Source organism: Schistocerca cancellata, chromosome 7, assembly GCF_023864275.1.
Source record: "Schistocerca cancellata isolate TAMUIC-IGC-003103 chromosome 7, iqSchCanc2.1, whole genome shotgun sequence".
Lineage (NCBI taxonomy): Eukaryota > Metazoa > Arthropoda > Insecta > Orthoptera > Acrididae > Schistocerca > Schistocerca cancellata.
In genome coordinates this window covers 278,543,063-278,558,300 of record NC_064632.1, presented here as the reverse complement: position 1 = coordinate 278,558,300, position 15,238 = coordinate 278,543,063, and the positions used below count along the sequence as shown (strand labels likewise).

At 45.5% G+C, this 15,238-nt stretch overlaps 1 protein-coding gene across 1 annotated transcript in view; it reads left to right on the top strand.

Moving 5' to 3' along the window:
• The window catches only part of LOC126092321 (cytoplasmic dynein 2 intermediate chain 2-like), a 103,563-nt gene that overhangs the window by 29,646 nt on the left and 58,679 nt on the right, over nucleotides 1-15,238 (top strand). The window contains exons 3-5 of the mRNA XM_049907853.1: nucleotides 10,120-10,347; nucleotides 10,423-10,544; nucleotides 12,842-12,957. Of these exons, the coding sequence (XP_049763810.1) occupies nucleotides 10,120-10,347; nucleotides 10,423-10,544; nucleotides 12,842-12,957 (466 nt within the window). The remainder of the gene's footprint in view (nucleotides 1-10,119; nucleotides 10,348-10,422; nucleotides 10,545-12,841; nucleotides 12,958-15,238) is intronic.

The window sequence follows — 15,238 nt, the reverse complement described above, 5'->3', positions numbered from 1 at the left end:
TGGAGTGGTTTCTCTATCTACGGATTTCTCTATCCTAAAAAGCACATTCATACTCTGCTGCCTAAAGAACCACCCTGTGTGTAGTGCACATCCAACCTATTAGGATGGCCTGTTCAATTCTTCACACCATAACAAAAGTAAAATATCCATATCTAAAATCATTGCAGAGTTATTCCATTGGGTCCAAATAAGAGGACTGCAATTAGTTGTGAGAACAATGCTGCGAAGTCTAATTTGTGCTGTTGACTGTTCTCTTGTCAACCTGGTCATACTTATGGAGACTTTGATTTGTGAATGAATACTGTGATACATCTGAATTTTCTGTTGCCATTTCATACTGATTGAAGACAACATCTGTCTGCTCTTTCTGCAGCTTCGTAAAATATGTTTCAATTATGGACAGTTCCTGAGCTTAACCAGAACTTTTTTCCAGAGTTTAGATTATTCGGTGGAGATATCCTCTTATCCTTTGTTTCTTCAGACTGAAATACACTGATGGAAGAAAATCACAACACCAAAACAAAGAGAATTGATGTAGAGTAATGACATTTTTAGAATACATTTTGCTAGGTAACACATTTAAGAGATAACAGTGCAAGATCAAAGGTAAGTGCAAGATAAGCCATTGCATACGTGAAATGCTGGTGCATTAATAACTGTTGTATCTGCCAGATTGTTGAATGCAAGCACGCAAATGTGCGTACATTGTGTTGAACAGGTGCCAGATGTTAGTTTGTGGGATGATGTTGTATGTTTGTTGCACTTGGTCGATCAATACAGGGATGGCTAGTGCTAGTTGTGGACAACACTGGAGTTGTTGTCCTATGATGTCCCAGCATGTGCTCAATTGGAGAAATATCTGGTGATAAAGCAGGCCAAGGCAATGTGTTGGCACTCGGTAGGCATGCTGGGTTACAACACTGGTACATGGATGAGTGTTATCTTGTTGGAAAATACCCACTGTAATGAATGCTCTTCGTGAATTGCAGCAGAGTAGGTCGAATCATGGATTGACTTACAAGTTTGCATTCAGGGTGCATGAGATAACCACAAGAGTGCTCCTGCTGTTGTATGAAGTCGCACCCCAGACGGTAAATCCATATGCAGGTCCAGTATGTGTAGCATACCGACAGGGGCTGGTTGGAGGGCCTCTTTCTAACCAACAGGCAGGCAGCAAGGCAGAACCGGCTTTCATCAGAAAACACAACAGACCTGCACCCTGCCCTCAAATGAGTTCTCACTTGACACCACTGACGTCGCAAACAGCAGTGGTTTGAGATCAGTGGAATTCACACTACAGGGCGTCTGGCTCAGAACTGACCTTGAAGTAACTGATTTGTAACAGTTCGTTGTGTCGCTGTGGTGCCAACTGCTGCTCAAATTGCTGCTGCAGATGCTGTACAATGCGCCAGAGCCATATGCCGAACACCCCCTGTGGCTCCGGGGGGTTAGAATAGGCCTAAGGTATTCCTGCCTGTCGTAAGAGGCAACTAAAAGGAGTCTCACACTTTTCAGCCCTGTGAGTTCAGGTCCCATTGTGTGGTTTGATCTGCCACTTTCAAAATTCTACAGAAGTGTGGGCCATCTGGGGAAGGACGTCTTATGTGGTGCACGAGTTATCCGTAGTGCCCTTGTATTTGACCTCCTGAATCTCTTCTCATGGCTTTGCGTCTCCACCTGCGATTCAACTATTTGGGTGAGGACACTTTCTGGGGTATGTTATCTTCTTACATTCCCTGCTGTCCTCTTTTGCACCCATGACAATATTGGATTTCTCTGCATCCAATATGGTTGCCAGTCCGTTGTGGTGGGGCTGTCGTGTATCCATTTGGTGGTATCCCCTGACAACACAGGGATTGCACTGCTGATGCCTGAGCTGTAAACTCCCCACATTATGCCAAGGAGTAGATGCCTGTCTTCCTTGGGCATCAGGGCTCCCAGCAGGAGCCATCATGCCAATTGGTCTGTACTGTGACTGGGTAGTGCCTGTGGGGAGAGCTCCTGATCGGAGTGGGTGGCATCAGGGCGGATGACCCACAATGAAGCGGACTAAGTCATCTCTTGCTGGTGACCGTACGGCACCAGCAGTCCCTAAGAAAGGCAAGATCGAATACAATGCCGACAGGTATGACCCTAAATTGTTTCCCTCCTTCGCTACACTATGGAAGGAATATAGGGCTCCAGAATGGAGAGAGCCATATTCACCTCAGTTCTGTAGCAGAACTGATGGGGACTCCTTTCTACCTACGAAGCCTCAGTTTTTTGTTGAACACCTTGAGGATAAGTTTGGAGAAGTGACAGTGCTGTCCAAGATGCAAAATAGTGCAGTCTTGATTCAGACAGCATCCCCAGCCCAATCCCAAGCGTTACTCACCTGTGACAAGCTGGGTGATATTCCTGTTTCCGTCACTCCCCATAAAACCTTAACATGCTTCAGGGGATCATTTTTCATCTGATCTCCTCTTGCAGTCTGACGAGGAGCTCCGCACCAATTTAGAATGGCCAGGTGTTCATTTCATCCAGCGCGTTTACAGGTCACCCAAAGGCAACAGGGTTGCTACCAGTGCTGTCATATTCACCTTTGAGGGTGATTCATTGCCTGAAAAGGTCAAGGTAATGGTTTACCGCTGTGATGTTAAACCATACATCCCTCCCCCTATGCGGTGCTTTAATTGCTGGAAGGTCGGGCACATGTCTTCCTGCTGCACTTCCAGCGCCACATGTCGAGACTGTGGATGTCCACTGCACCCAGATACTCCATCTGCACCACCTTCCACTTGCATCAACTGTGGGGAGCACCACTCCCCCTGCTTGCCAGACTGCCCAGTACTCCAAAAGGGGCGGAGAATCGTGGAGTACAAGACCCTGGACCAGTTGACTTACACAGAGGCTAAAAGTAAATTTGAAAGATTACACCCCATTTGGTTGACGTCAACATATGCTGCAGCTACGTCGCCATTGCCGACCCAAGTGCCAGTGGTTCCTCACTCTGTGCAACAGTGAGCCCTCCGGGCCACCAGAATACACTGCCCCCCTTGGTGGTAGGGGCAAATCTTCCTCCAGTGCTCTCAAAGCACCTATTTCAGGAGCAAGGACCCCCAGACGCAGGGGACATCGTCCCTCTCCCCCCTGCTGGAGAAGCAAAAGCCTCCTCCGGCTCCTCTCGTGTGGATGAGGGGACCCCTCGGGGTCTCTCTCCCAAGGTCTCCACTAATGCCACAGCAGACACTCACCAGTGGCTCAAGGAGCCAAAAGCTGCTGGACGATGAGCTTCACAGTCTTCCTCCATGCCTGAAGCTGCTTCAGAGAAATCTTCCCAGCAAGCCCTTAAAGAGAAGCGAGACAGCAAGCAAACTAAGAAGAAGTCTGCTAAGAAACAGGACCCTCTGGCGACCCTACCGCAACCACTCCCTATCAATTCTACATCTGAGGATGCGGTGGAGGTCTTAGTGTCCCCTGCGGACCTGTATTTCACTGATGCCTCATCCACCATAGAAAAGGCTACAAATACTCAATCAGTGGCAGCAGGTTACCCTGAGGCATAACCTGCCTCCTTACACACTTCATGCCTTCCCAGCCTCACGATAACGTCATTCTCCAGTGGAATTGCGATGGTTTTTTCACCACCTGGCTGAGCTACAGCAATGCTTCATCTACATCTACATGATTACTCTGCAATTCACATTTAAGTGCTTGGCAGAGGGTTCATAGAACTACAATCATACTATCTCCCTACCGTTCCACTCCCGAACAGCACGCGGGAAAAACGAACACCTAAACCGTTCTGTTCGAGCTCTGATTTCTCTTCTTTTATTTTGATGATTATTCCTACCTATGTAGGTTGAGCTCAACAAAATATTTGCGCATTCGGAAGAGAAAGTTGGTGACTGAAATTTCGTAAATAGATCTCGCCGCGACAAAAAACGTCTTTGCTTTAATGACTTCCATCCCAACTCGCGTATCATATCTGCTACACTCTCTCCCCTATTATGTCATAATACAAAACGAGTTGCCCTTTTTTGCACCCTTTCGATGTCCTCCGTCAATCCCACCTGGTAAGGATCCCACACCGCGCAGCATTATTCTAACTGAGGACGAACGAGTGTAGTGTAAGCTGTCTCTTTAGTGGACTTCTTGCATCTTCTAAGTGTCCTGCCAATGAAAAGCAACCTTTGGCTCGCCTTCCCCACAATATTATCTATGCAGTCTTTCCAACTGAAGTTGTTCATAATTTTAACATCCAGGTACTTAGTTGAATTGACAGCCTTGAGAATTGTACTATTTATCAAATAATCAAATTCCAACGGATTTCTTTTGGAACTCATGTGGATCACCTCACACTTTTCGTTATTTAGCGTCAACTGCCACCTGCCACACCATACAGCAATCTTTTCTACATCGCTTCGCAACTGATACTGGTCTTCGGATGACCTTACTAGACGGTAAATTACAGCATCATCTGCGAACAACCTAAGAGAACTGCTCGGATTGTCACCCAGGTCATTTATATAGATCAGGAACAGCAGAGGTCCCAGGACGCTTCCCTGGGGAACACCTGATATCACCTCAGTTTTACCCGATAATTTGCTGTCTATTACTATGAACTGTGACCTTCCTGACAGGAAATCACGAATCCAGTCGCACAACTGAGACAATACCCCATAGGCCCCCAGCTTGATTAGAAGTCACTTGTGAGGAATGGTGTCAAAAGCTTTCCGGAAATCTAGAAATACGGAATCAACGTGAGATCCCCTATCAATAGCGGCCATTAATCCGTGCGAATAAAGAGCTAGCTGCGTTGCACAAAAACGATGTTTTCTTAAACCATGCTGATTACGTATCAATAGATCATTCCCTTTGAGGTGATTCATAATGTTTGAACACAGTATATGCTCCAAAACCCTACTGCAAACCGACATCAATGATATAGGTCTGTAGTTCAATGGATTACTCCTACTATCCTCCTTAAACACTGATGCAACGTGCACTATTTTCCAGTCTGTAGGTACAGATCTGTCAGTGAGCGAGCGGTTGTATACGATTGCTAAGTAGGGAGCTATTGTATCAGCGTAGTCTGAAAGGAACCTAATCAGTATACAATCTGGACCTGAAGACTTGCCGTATCAAGCGATTTGAGTTGCTTCGCAACCCCTAAGGTATCTTCTTCAAAGAAACTCAGGCTAGCAGCTGTTCGTGTTTCAAATTCTGGAATATTCCATTCATCTTCCCTGGTGAAGGAATTTTGGAAAACTGCGTTCAATAACTCCGCTTTAGCGGCACAGTCATCGGTAACAGTACCATCGGCACTGCGCAGCGAATTTATTGACTGCGTCTTGCTGCTTGTGTACTTTACATACGACCAGAATTTCTTTGGATTTTCTACCAAAGCTACTTAAGCTTTACACCTGCTTTCTGCATTGCCCTTCACAAAACTTGGTTCCTGGAAATGTGGACCTTTGCGCTACACAGCTATAGGGCATATTACAAGAACCGTAGTGACTATTGAGTGTCAAGTGGAGTTTGTGTGTATTTCCTGAATTCAGTATACAGTGAACCTGTGACCCTTCACCCCACTCTTGAAGATGTGGCTGTCAGGATAAGGACAATGGAGGGAATAACTGTGTGCAATGTATATTTCCTGCAGATGGTGCAGTACTCCTGAATGCATTGGCTGCACCGATTGATCAACTCTCTAAACCTTTCTACTTTTGGTAGATTTTAATGCTCGTAACTCCTTGTGGGGTGGCACCGTGCTTACGGGCCTAGGCAGAGATGTCGTAAATTTACTGTCACAGCTCAACCTCAACCTCTGCCTCTGAAATAAAGGTGCCCCCACACATGTCAGTGTGGCATATGGCACATATTCGGCCATTGATCTCTCGGTTTGCAGTCCTGGCCTTTTCCCATGTATCCACTAGAGAGCACATGACGACCTGTGTGGTGTGACCACTTCCCCATCTTCCTGTCACTGCCCTGGCATCAGGCCCATGGACATCTGCCCAGATGGGCTTTAAACAAGGCAGACTGGGAAGCCTTCACCTCTGCTGTCACCGTTGAATCTCCCCCACATGGTAACAGTGATGTGGTGGTTGAGCAGGTAACTACAACGATCATTTCTGCGGCAGAAAATGCGATCCCTCATTCTTTATGGTGCCCCCGGCGAAAAACAGTCCTTTGGTGGTTGCCAGAAGTCGCTGAGGCAGTTAAGGAGCATCGACAAGCTCTACAGCGGCATAAGCGGCACCCTTCCCTGGAGCACATAGCCTTCAAACGGCTCTGTGCCCACATTTGCCAGCTTATCAAATGACAGAAACAGGAGTGCTGGGAGAGATACGTCTCGACCATTGGGTGCCATACCTCACCTTCCCAAGTCTGGCCAAAGATCAAACGAGTTTTTGGGTGCCAGATCTCAACAGGTGTTCCCGGTGTTAACATAAATTGTGTGTTACCTACCGATGCAAATGCTATAGCCGAGCACTTTGCTGAGCACTACGCTTGCACCTCTGCGTCGGAGAATCCGCCCCCTCCCCACCCAGCCTTTCACACTTTCAAATGGCGGATGGAAGGGAAAGTCCTCTTGTTCACTACACACCACAGTGAACCCTGTAACGCCCCATTTACAGAGGAGGAGCTCCTCAGTGCCCTTGCACATGGCCCCGACAGAGCTTCTGGGCCAGATGGGATTCACAGTCATATGATTAAACATCTCACATCTGACTAGAAGTGATGTCTCCTTGTGAGTTTCAACCGGATCTGGTGTGGTGACATCTTTCCATTGCATTGGTGGGAGAGCACCATCATACCAGTGCTCAAATCCGACAAAAACCCACTTGATGTGGATAGCTATCAGCCCATCATCCTCACAAAGGTTCTTTGTAAGCTCCTGGAACGTATGGTGTGCCGGCAGTTGGGTTGGGTCGGGCCCTGGAGTCCCGTGGTCTACTTGCTCCATGCCAGGGCGGTTTCCACCTGGGTCGCTCTAACACTGATAATATTGTGTCCCTCGGTTGTGCCATCTGAACAGCCTTTTTGAGATGCCAACACCTTGTTCCCATCTTTTTTGATTAACAATAAGTGTGTGACACCACCTGGTGACATCATGTCCTTGCCACATTATACGAGTGGGGTCTCCAAGGCCCACGCCCAATTTTTACGCAGAATTTACTGTCGCTTCATACTTTCTGTGTCCAAGTTGGCACCTCCCATAGTGTCCCCCCCCTCCCCAATATCCAGGAGAATGGGGTCCCATAGGGCTCTGTATTGAGTGTATCTCTAATTTTAGTGGCCATTAATGGTCTAGCAGCAGCTTTAGGGCCGTCTGTCTCACCCTCTCTGTGTGCAGACGACTTCTGCATTTCATGCTGCTCCACCAGTACTGATGTTGCTGAGCGACACCTACAGGCAGCCATCCACAAGGCACAGTCATGGGCTCTAGCCAATGGCTTCCAGTTTTCAGGCGCATAGTCATGTGTTATGCATTTCTGCTGGCATCGTACTGTTCATCCGGAACCACAACTTTACCTCACTGATGATCCCCTCACGGTAGTGGAGACATATTGATTTTTAGGACTGGTTTTTGATGCCCGATTGTCTTGGCTTCCTCACCTTCGTCAGCTTAAGTGGAAGTGCTGGCAGCACCTCAATGCCCTCCGTTGCCTGAGCTACACCAACTGCGGTGCAGATTGCTCTGCTCTGCTGCAGCTTTACAGAGCTCTTGTTCAATCCTGCCTTGACTATGGGAGTTTGGTTTATGGTTCGGCGGCACCTTCAGTATTGCATGTACTCAATCCAGTGCACCACTGTGACGTTCGACTAGCAGCGGAAGCTTTTAGGATGAGTCCGGTGACCAGTGTCCTGGCGGAGGCTGGAGTCCCTCCATTGCAGGTCAGGCGTGCACAACTGCTCACCAGTTACATTGCACACGTTTGTAGTTCTCCTGCACATCCGAATTACCATCTCCTTTTCCCACCCACGGCGGTTCATCTCCCGCATCGGAGGCCCAGGCCAGGGCTTACAATTGCAGTTCACATCCAGTCCCTACTATCTGAACTGAAGTCCTTGCCTTTACCACCTATACTCGAGGTCCATTCGCGTACACCTGCATGGTGTACACCTAGGCAGCGGTTTCAGCTGGACCTTTCACATGGCCCAAAGGACTCAGTTCACCCCGCAGCTTTCCGCTGTCACTTACTCTAGATTCTTGACATGCACTGGGGCCATGAAGTGGTTTACACCCATGGCTTGATGGCTGATGGTCACGTTGGCTTTGCATGTGTCCATCGAGGACATATTGAACAGCATTCCTTGCCCGATGACTGCAGTGTTTTCACTGCAGAGCTGGTGGCTATATCTCGTGCTCTTGAGCAAATCCGTTCATGCCCTAGGGAGTCGTTTCTTCTGTGTACTGTCTCCTTAAGCAGCCTACAAGCTATCGACTAGTGCTACCCTCGCCATCCTTTGGCAGCAACCATCCAGGAGTCCATCTATGCCCTGGAATGGTCCGGTCATTCAGTGGTGTTTGTGTGGACCCAGGGCAAGTCGGAATCCCAGGCAACAAACTTGCTGACAGGCTGGCCAAACAGGCTTCATGGGAACCACTTATGGAGATCGACATTCCAATAACTGACCTATGTTCGTTTTTACATTGCCAGGTTTTTAGGCTTTGGGCAATGGAATGGCATAGTCTCAGTATGCACAACAGACTGCATGCCATTAAGGGCACTACGAATGTGTGGCAGTCCTCCATGCGGGCCCCTTGCAAGGATTCTGTGGTTCTCTGCCAGCTCCACATTGGCCACGCTTCGGTGCCCCACGGCCACCTCCTGCACGTTGATGACCTGCCTGAGTGTCGATGCGGCGCCCTGTTGACAGTGGCCCATATTCTGGTGCGCTGTCCCACTTTGACTGCCCTGTGACGAAATCTTCGGTTACGGACTCGTTGCTGCTAATTTGATCTGACAATGCCTCATCGGCTTATTTAGTTTTACGTTTTATTCATGAGGGTGGGTTTTATCATTTGATCTAAGTTTTAGTGCATGTCCTTTGTCCCTCTGTGTCTCCACCGTAGTGCTTTTAGGGTGGAGTTTTGAGTGTGTTGCAGATTGGCTGGCTTCTCCTTTTTATTCTCGTGGTCAGCCAGCCATGGTAATCTGTTTTGTCATTTTAATCTTTTCTACCTGTTTCTTGCGTTTCTGTGGTTTTCTTCCCCCCTTTTGTCAATTTAAGTGTTTGTTGCTATTCTGTCGTTCTTGTGGTTTTTCCTTTCTCTCCGTTTTGTGTTGTCAGTCTCTCTTGTTTTATTCTCACCCTTGTGGCATTGTTTTATTCAGAACAAGGAACTGATGACCTAGCAGTTTGGTCCCTTCCCCTCTCTTTTTAAACAAACCAACCAACCAACCATATGCTGAACACGATGGTCTTCCCTCTCGGTAATGCCAAATGGCCATCTGGAGCCCAGTCTTGCTGCCATACTTTTGCATAGCTACCATTGCCAGTGATTGTGTACACTGGCTACATTCCTACCAAGTCTTTTTACAATATCACATAAGGAACTTCCAGCTTCTCGTAGCCCTATTACATTACCTTTTTCAGTTTCATGAGGTGTTGATAATGGCATCTTTGTCGCCTTAAAGGCATGCTTTGTTAACATCAACCCACTGTGTCCAGTCTCAGAGGCAATTAACACTCATTACTGTTACAGCATATATTTAAAGCAAACCTAATTTGCATCCTCATAGTGGTACTACTAGCGCCACTCTTATGCAACTGATGTGAAATTTGAAAGATGTCATCTTTAATAAGATGTAGGTAAATGCCTTCGAAATTCCATTTAAGTCACACAACTCCTTCCTAGAGTTGCAACATTCTTTTTCCAGCAGTGTGTATAGTGCTGTGCTGCTAATACTTATCACCATAGTAAGTAAGTTAATTATTTACCATGACTCTGTTTGAGTTATTCTTGTCCAGATTTATATGAATATGAAAGTTTTACTCTTTTTCTTCAGTTGTGTTACACAAGTGTTGCCTACTAAGTAAAACAGTGTCAGTGAACAAGTAAGTACTTTTGTGTATTTTGGTTGCCTATGTTCTTATCTTGTGTGTTCATCATTTCTGTTTTAGATTCAGACAGAGGAGAAAGAGCAGACTTACTGTGCTCCTCAAGTGGACTACTCTAGACTTGCTTCATTTTTAAACAGGGTTTGCCCTGCAGTCATAACAGAACTCGAAAAGAATAACAGAAGCCGTGCATTTGATGATTTACGCTATGCAAACAATTATGAAGATGACATAACTCAAGCACAAAAGTTGTACACTCTACAGCCATCTAGTGCAGCATGTGACGTAGAGGTATGGGTCCAGTGTGCTTTATTGAAATGGCTAATATATTTATATAGTATATCTAACTTGTTGCTTCCAAAACAGGTAAAAGTCACAGGAGTGTCATGGAACTGCAATGGCAGTATCTTAGCTGTGGCATCCAGTGCTGTGAAGCATGAGGCATGGTGTGACCACAGGGGATCAGTCTCCCTGTACAGTGTCAGTAGGTAAGATCATGTTAAATACTGAGTTTGTGTTCGCTAGACTCCCATTTGTTGCTTCAGGCAATCAAAGAAAAAGAAGTGGATGGTACATGCAAAGATAATTTCATAATATAATTACCAAAATGATTAATGGAAAATCTCATATAAAGACGTGAAACAAATACTAACAAAGAGATAGAGGGGCTGGCCAGTACTTACCTCAGCTCAGTACAGCCGATAGATACACAAAAAACAGAACCGAAAATTTACGTTCCTAGCTTTCGGAACAAATGTTCCTTCATCAGGGAGGAGAGAGGGGAAAGAAAGGGAAGAAGGGAAAGTGGGTTCAGTTACTCACAACCCAGATTATGAAGCAACAGGGAAAGGAAAACGAGGGTAGCAAGGATGGAGGCATGGTTGTCAGAGGGAAGCCAAAGATCATAATGTTGGGAGGGGGGGGGGGGGGGGGCGAAGTAAATAACATGAGTGAATTTCGAACACGGCTCATCTGGCTTGCAGTCCAACACTGTAACCAGTTAGCCACAATGCCATGGCTGTTTGTTTTCACTCGATATTGCAGATTATAGTTATTAAGCTTGGACCCTTCACTGCTGCTTTTTTTCCATGGTTCAGTACACCTTCTTCCTGTTTTCATACTTGACCTGTCTTAAGTTCTTGACAGGCTATCCACTGGGCCATCTTACCACTAAATCTGAGGGGGTGTGATGGGGAGTTTCCCTTTGAGTAAAGTAGCAATGCTGCCCTGACTGTTGGAAAAGGCCATGGGAGTAGGCAAGTGCATAGCAGACCAAAGTACTGTTACATCAGCTGCGGCAATGCCACTGGTCAGTTTCCACATAGCAAGTTACGTCAGGGGCAACTCAGTAACAGCGGTACTGCAGAAAAGGCTACACCTTCAAGCTGTGGGTTGTTACAGTGTATGTAGTTTGAAATGGTGCTTCAACAAAACAAGTAGGCCCTGAACCAGAACAAATACCCTTTATTTTTAGCCAAAGGGCCTCCAGTATGGCAGCACCTTCTACAAGGCAAAGTCAGTGGTGACGCGTTCTTACAAGCAGCCACCATGAATCGTGGCATCCGCCATCTGCAGGCCTTCTGCTGACACTAAGTCCATCACTGTGGACACACTGTGCTTTCTTTTGCAAGGGTGGACACCACTCCAGAGGACTGTGCTACCTTCCTCTGCTAGAATCACGGCAGCTGACTGAGCTGCAGAGCCCTGTTGAGACAGTACACGTGCTGCCACAACCACCATGTGTCAGCATTCCTGCCCAGCCGCTGGCATCAAACAGGCTGCCTTCAGCACACACACGAAGAGGCGATGGGTTATTGCCACTGCAGAGTATTGCTATGAGTGTTGTAGTGTATTCTTCAATAAAATTAATGACTAATAATGATGTTTCTTTGAGCAACCATTGGTCATACTCCTGACAACGGCCCACCATATCAACTCAACCCTGCCACTGAGAGATTGTGCTGATGTGCCTCGCATCATGCTTTTGTACTGTCAGTACTGCCAGTATCTCTCCTCTGCTTATGGAATCTATCCTGCACAACTTGGTGGGCTACCACATTTCTTCACGGAGTGGAGGTACGAAGGAAAGGTATGCAGCAGCACTCCTGTTGAGTTTGGATAGTAAGAGAGACGTAATGGCAGAACTGAAGCTGTGGACGTGGATTGTGTGTCTTTCTGGGAGAGCTCAGTTGGCAATGTAAGGTTCCAGCTTCAAGTCCTGGTCTGCCACACACTCGTAATCTGCCAGGAAGTTTCGAAACAGCACTCACTCTGCTGCAGAATGAAAGATTTATTCTGTGTTAACGATTTCTATCAAGGTGAAATAATGTTGGAAATTTTTTCTCATACTTTGGAACTGCTACAAGAGGTCATGGAGAGGAGGCTGAAGAAAGAAGATCAAAGCAATATAGGCTTTAAGTTTGGTGTAAGTTTTGATAGTGAGGAATATTGAGTGCATCAAAAACATATTTTTAGACAATAAGAAGATTATTATTAATGTTGTGATCGGTTAAGGGTGGTAATGCTTCAAAAAACATGTAAAACTGATTTTTAGACAAAATAATGAAAGACACATTATTGCAAATCTACATCAATAAAATGTGACCGTAAGAGAAAGCAGCAATCATTGTGATGGATTATTATTAAATTGTAGATGGAAGATTTCACTCTGAAGTTGACTGTAATTTTTGCAAATATAAATGATCATATTGTTGAAATGTTTTTTTCCCATCTGGTTTATACATTTAGACCTAACACTTTTTTATTTGTCGGTGCTACTTAACAGAAAGAATTTCGACCCTACAGCTGCTCCACAGAAAACATTGGAAACAACTTCTTGCACAACGGCCCTCGCATATCATCCATATGTGCCATCTGTACTAGCTGCTGGAACATTCAGTGGTATGTGAAAAAATGTCAGCTTTACGTCTGTAAATTATTTTATAAATAGTATTGACTGTGTGGGGTGGCAGGTATAGTTCTTCAACTGATGATAATAGCTGGTTATTTGTACAGTTCACTGTCTTATTCATGCAAGCCTGGCAGTTAATTTTGTGGTCAGCCAGAAAGCGAAGGGAAACATACTGACCTTAGTTTCCTGTCTGGACAGCCACATTCTGGTCCAGCCCTCTGAAAGAAATGTTTCTATTCTCCTTCTACTTAGCGGGATCAGGGTTATGATTTTAAATGACAGTATAAATTTCTAGTTAATATCATGTTAACAGAATTTTTCATCAGTTCTTGGTAGAACAACATTATAATATATGAAAAGCACCAGTTTGCTTTTGGTCTATTGTAGAACAAAAGCAAACTGGTGCTTTTCATTTATTCTAGTTAATACATATTTTGAGTAAAGTCTCTCATGTACGAGGGTCACTCCAAAAGAAATGCACACTATTTTTGTAAAAATATAGTTTTCATTCTGCATGCATGAAAGTTTTACAGTGTGTAGATACATCCTTCCCGCTTGTTTTCAAACTTAGTTCAACGTGTTCCCGTGAGTGGCACCATCACAGCATGTCTTCAAGATGGCTGCCACACTTGACATTCGTCAGAAGCAACGTGCTGTCATAGAATTCCTGTGCTGTGAAAATGAGACAGAGGGAAACATCCACAAGAGGTTGAAAAAGGTGTATGGAGATGCTGCTGTCGATCGCAGTACAGTTAGTCGGTGGTCAAGCAGGTTACGTGATGAAAGCGGGCATAGCAATATTGAGGATTGTCCTCGAAGCGGCAGGCCTCGTACTGCACACACTCGGGACAATGTGCAGATAGTTAACGAATTGGTGACTGCTGACAGATGCATCACAGTGAACGAATTGCCACACTACATTGGGATAGGGGAAGGAAGTGTTTGCAGAATACTGAAAGTTTTGGCGTTAAAAATGGTTTGTGGCAAGTGGGTTCCCAGGGTGTTGACAGTGGCTCACAAAGAAACAAGAAAAACGGTATGCAGCGAACTTTTGGAACAGTACGAGAATGGTGGAGATGAATTTCTTGGAAGAATTGTGACAGGTGATGAAACATGGCTCCATCATTTTTCACCAGAAACGAAGAGGCAATCAGTGGAGTGGCAGCATGCAAATTCACCCACGGAAAAAAAAAAAATTCAAAACCACACCTTCTGCTGGAAAAGTTATGGCTGCAGTGTTTTTTCATTCCGAAGGACGCTTGCTTGTGGACATCATACCAAGTGGAACCACCATAAATTCTGATGCATATGTGACGACACTGAAGAAACTTCAAGCTCGACTGAGTCATGTTCGACCACATCAGCAAAAGCAGGATGTTCTGCTTTTGCACGACAATGCACGGCCACATGTCAGCCAAAAAACCATGGAAGCGACTACAAAACTCGGATGGACAACACTGAAACACCCGCCTTACAGTCCTGACCTGACTCCATGTAACTAACCATGTAACTCTTTGGGAAACTGAAAGACTCTCTTCGTGGAACAAGGTTTGAAGATGATGACTCCCTTGTGCACGCTGCCAAACAGTGGCTCCAACAGGTTGGTCCAGAATTTTACTGTGCGGGTGTACAGAGGCTGGTTACAAGATGGCATAAGGCAGTTGAGAGGGATGGAAATTATGTGGAAAAATGAAGATATTGTTCCTAAAGGATGTATCTACACACTGTAAAACTTTCAAACAAGTAGAATATAAGATGGATTTAAAAAAAAAATAGTGTGCATTTCTGTTTTAGTGACCCACGTACAACACTTTGAAATTCACTATATGCAATCGACAGTAGATATTTCTATTCTAAACAGCACTTTTAAAAGTTCTGAGGTGCCCTCTATGGTAAATTCCTACCAGATTGTCTTTCGACTTGACTAATAATACTCAATTGGAGGTTCGAAATAAATGTTCAAAATTAATGGTCGCCATAAAAATGGGAGTAATAGTCATCACTTACCACACGTATTTGTAAATTTCATGGACGGCACACTAAAAGTTACTTTGGCGAATTCTAAGCGATCCATTGTCTCAGTCCATCTGTGACATCATCCGAGGCAGAGCGCAATCCGACATTTAACAGACGTGGATCTTACAGTGGCTAAGTGTGAAGTGAACCTCCTTACTGCCTCTCAGGCTGTATTTATATAGGTGCCGCTGCATCGGATGGGCGAAGGAACATTTGTTGTGTACTGTTTTAACACATAGCAGCAGCCTCAGAAAG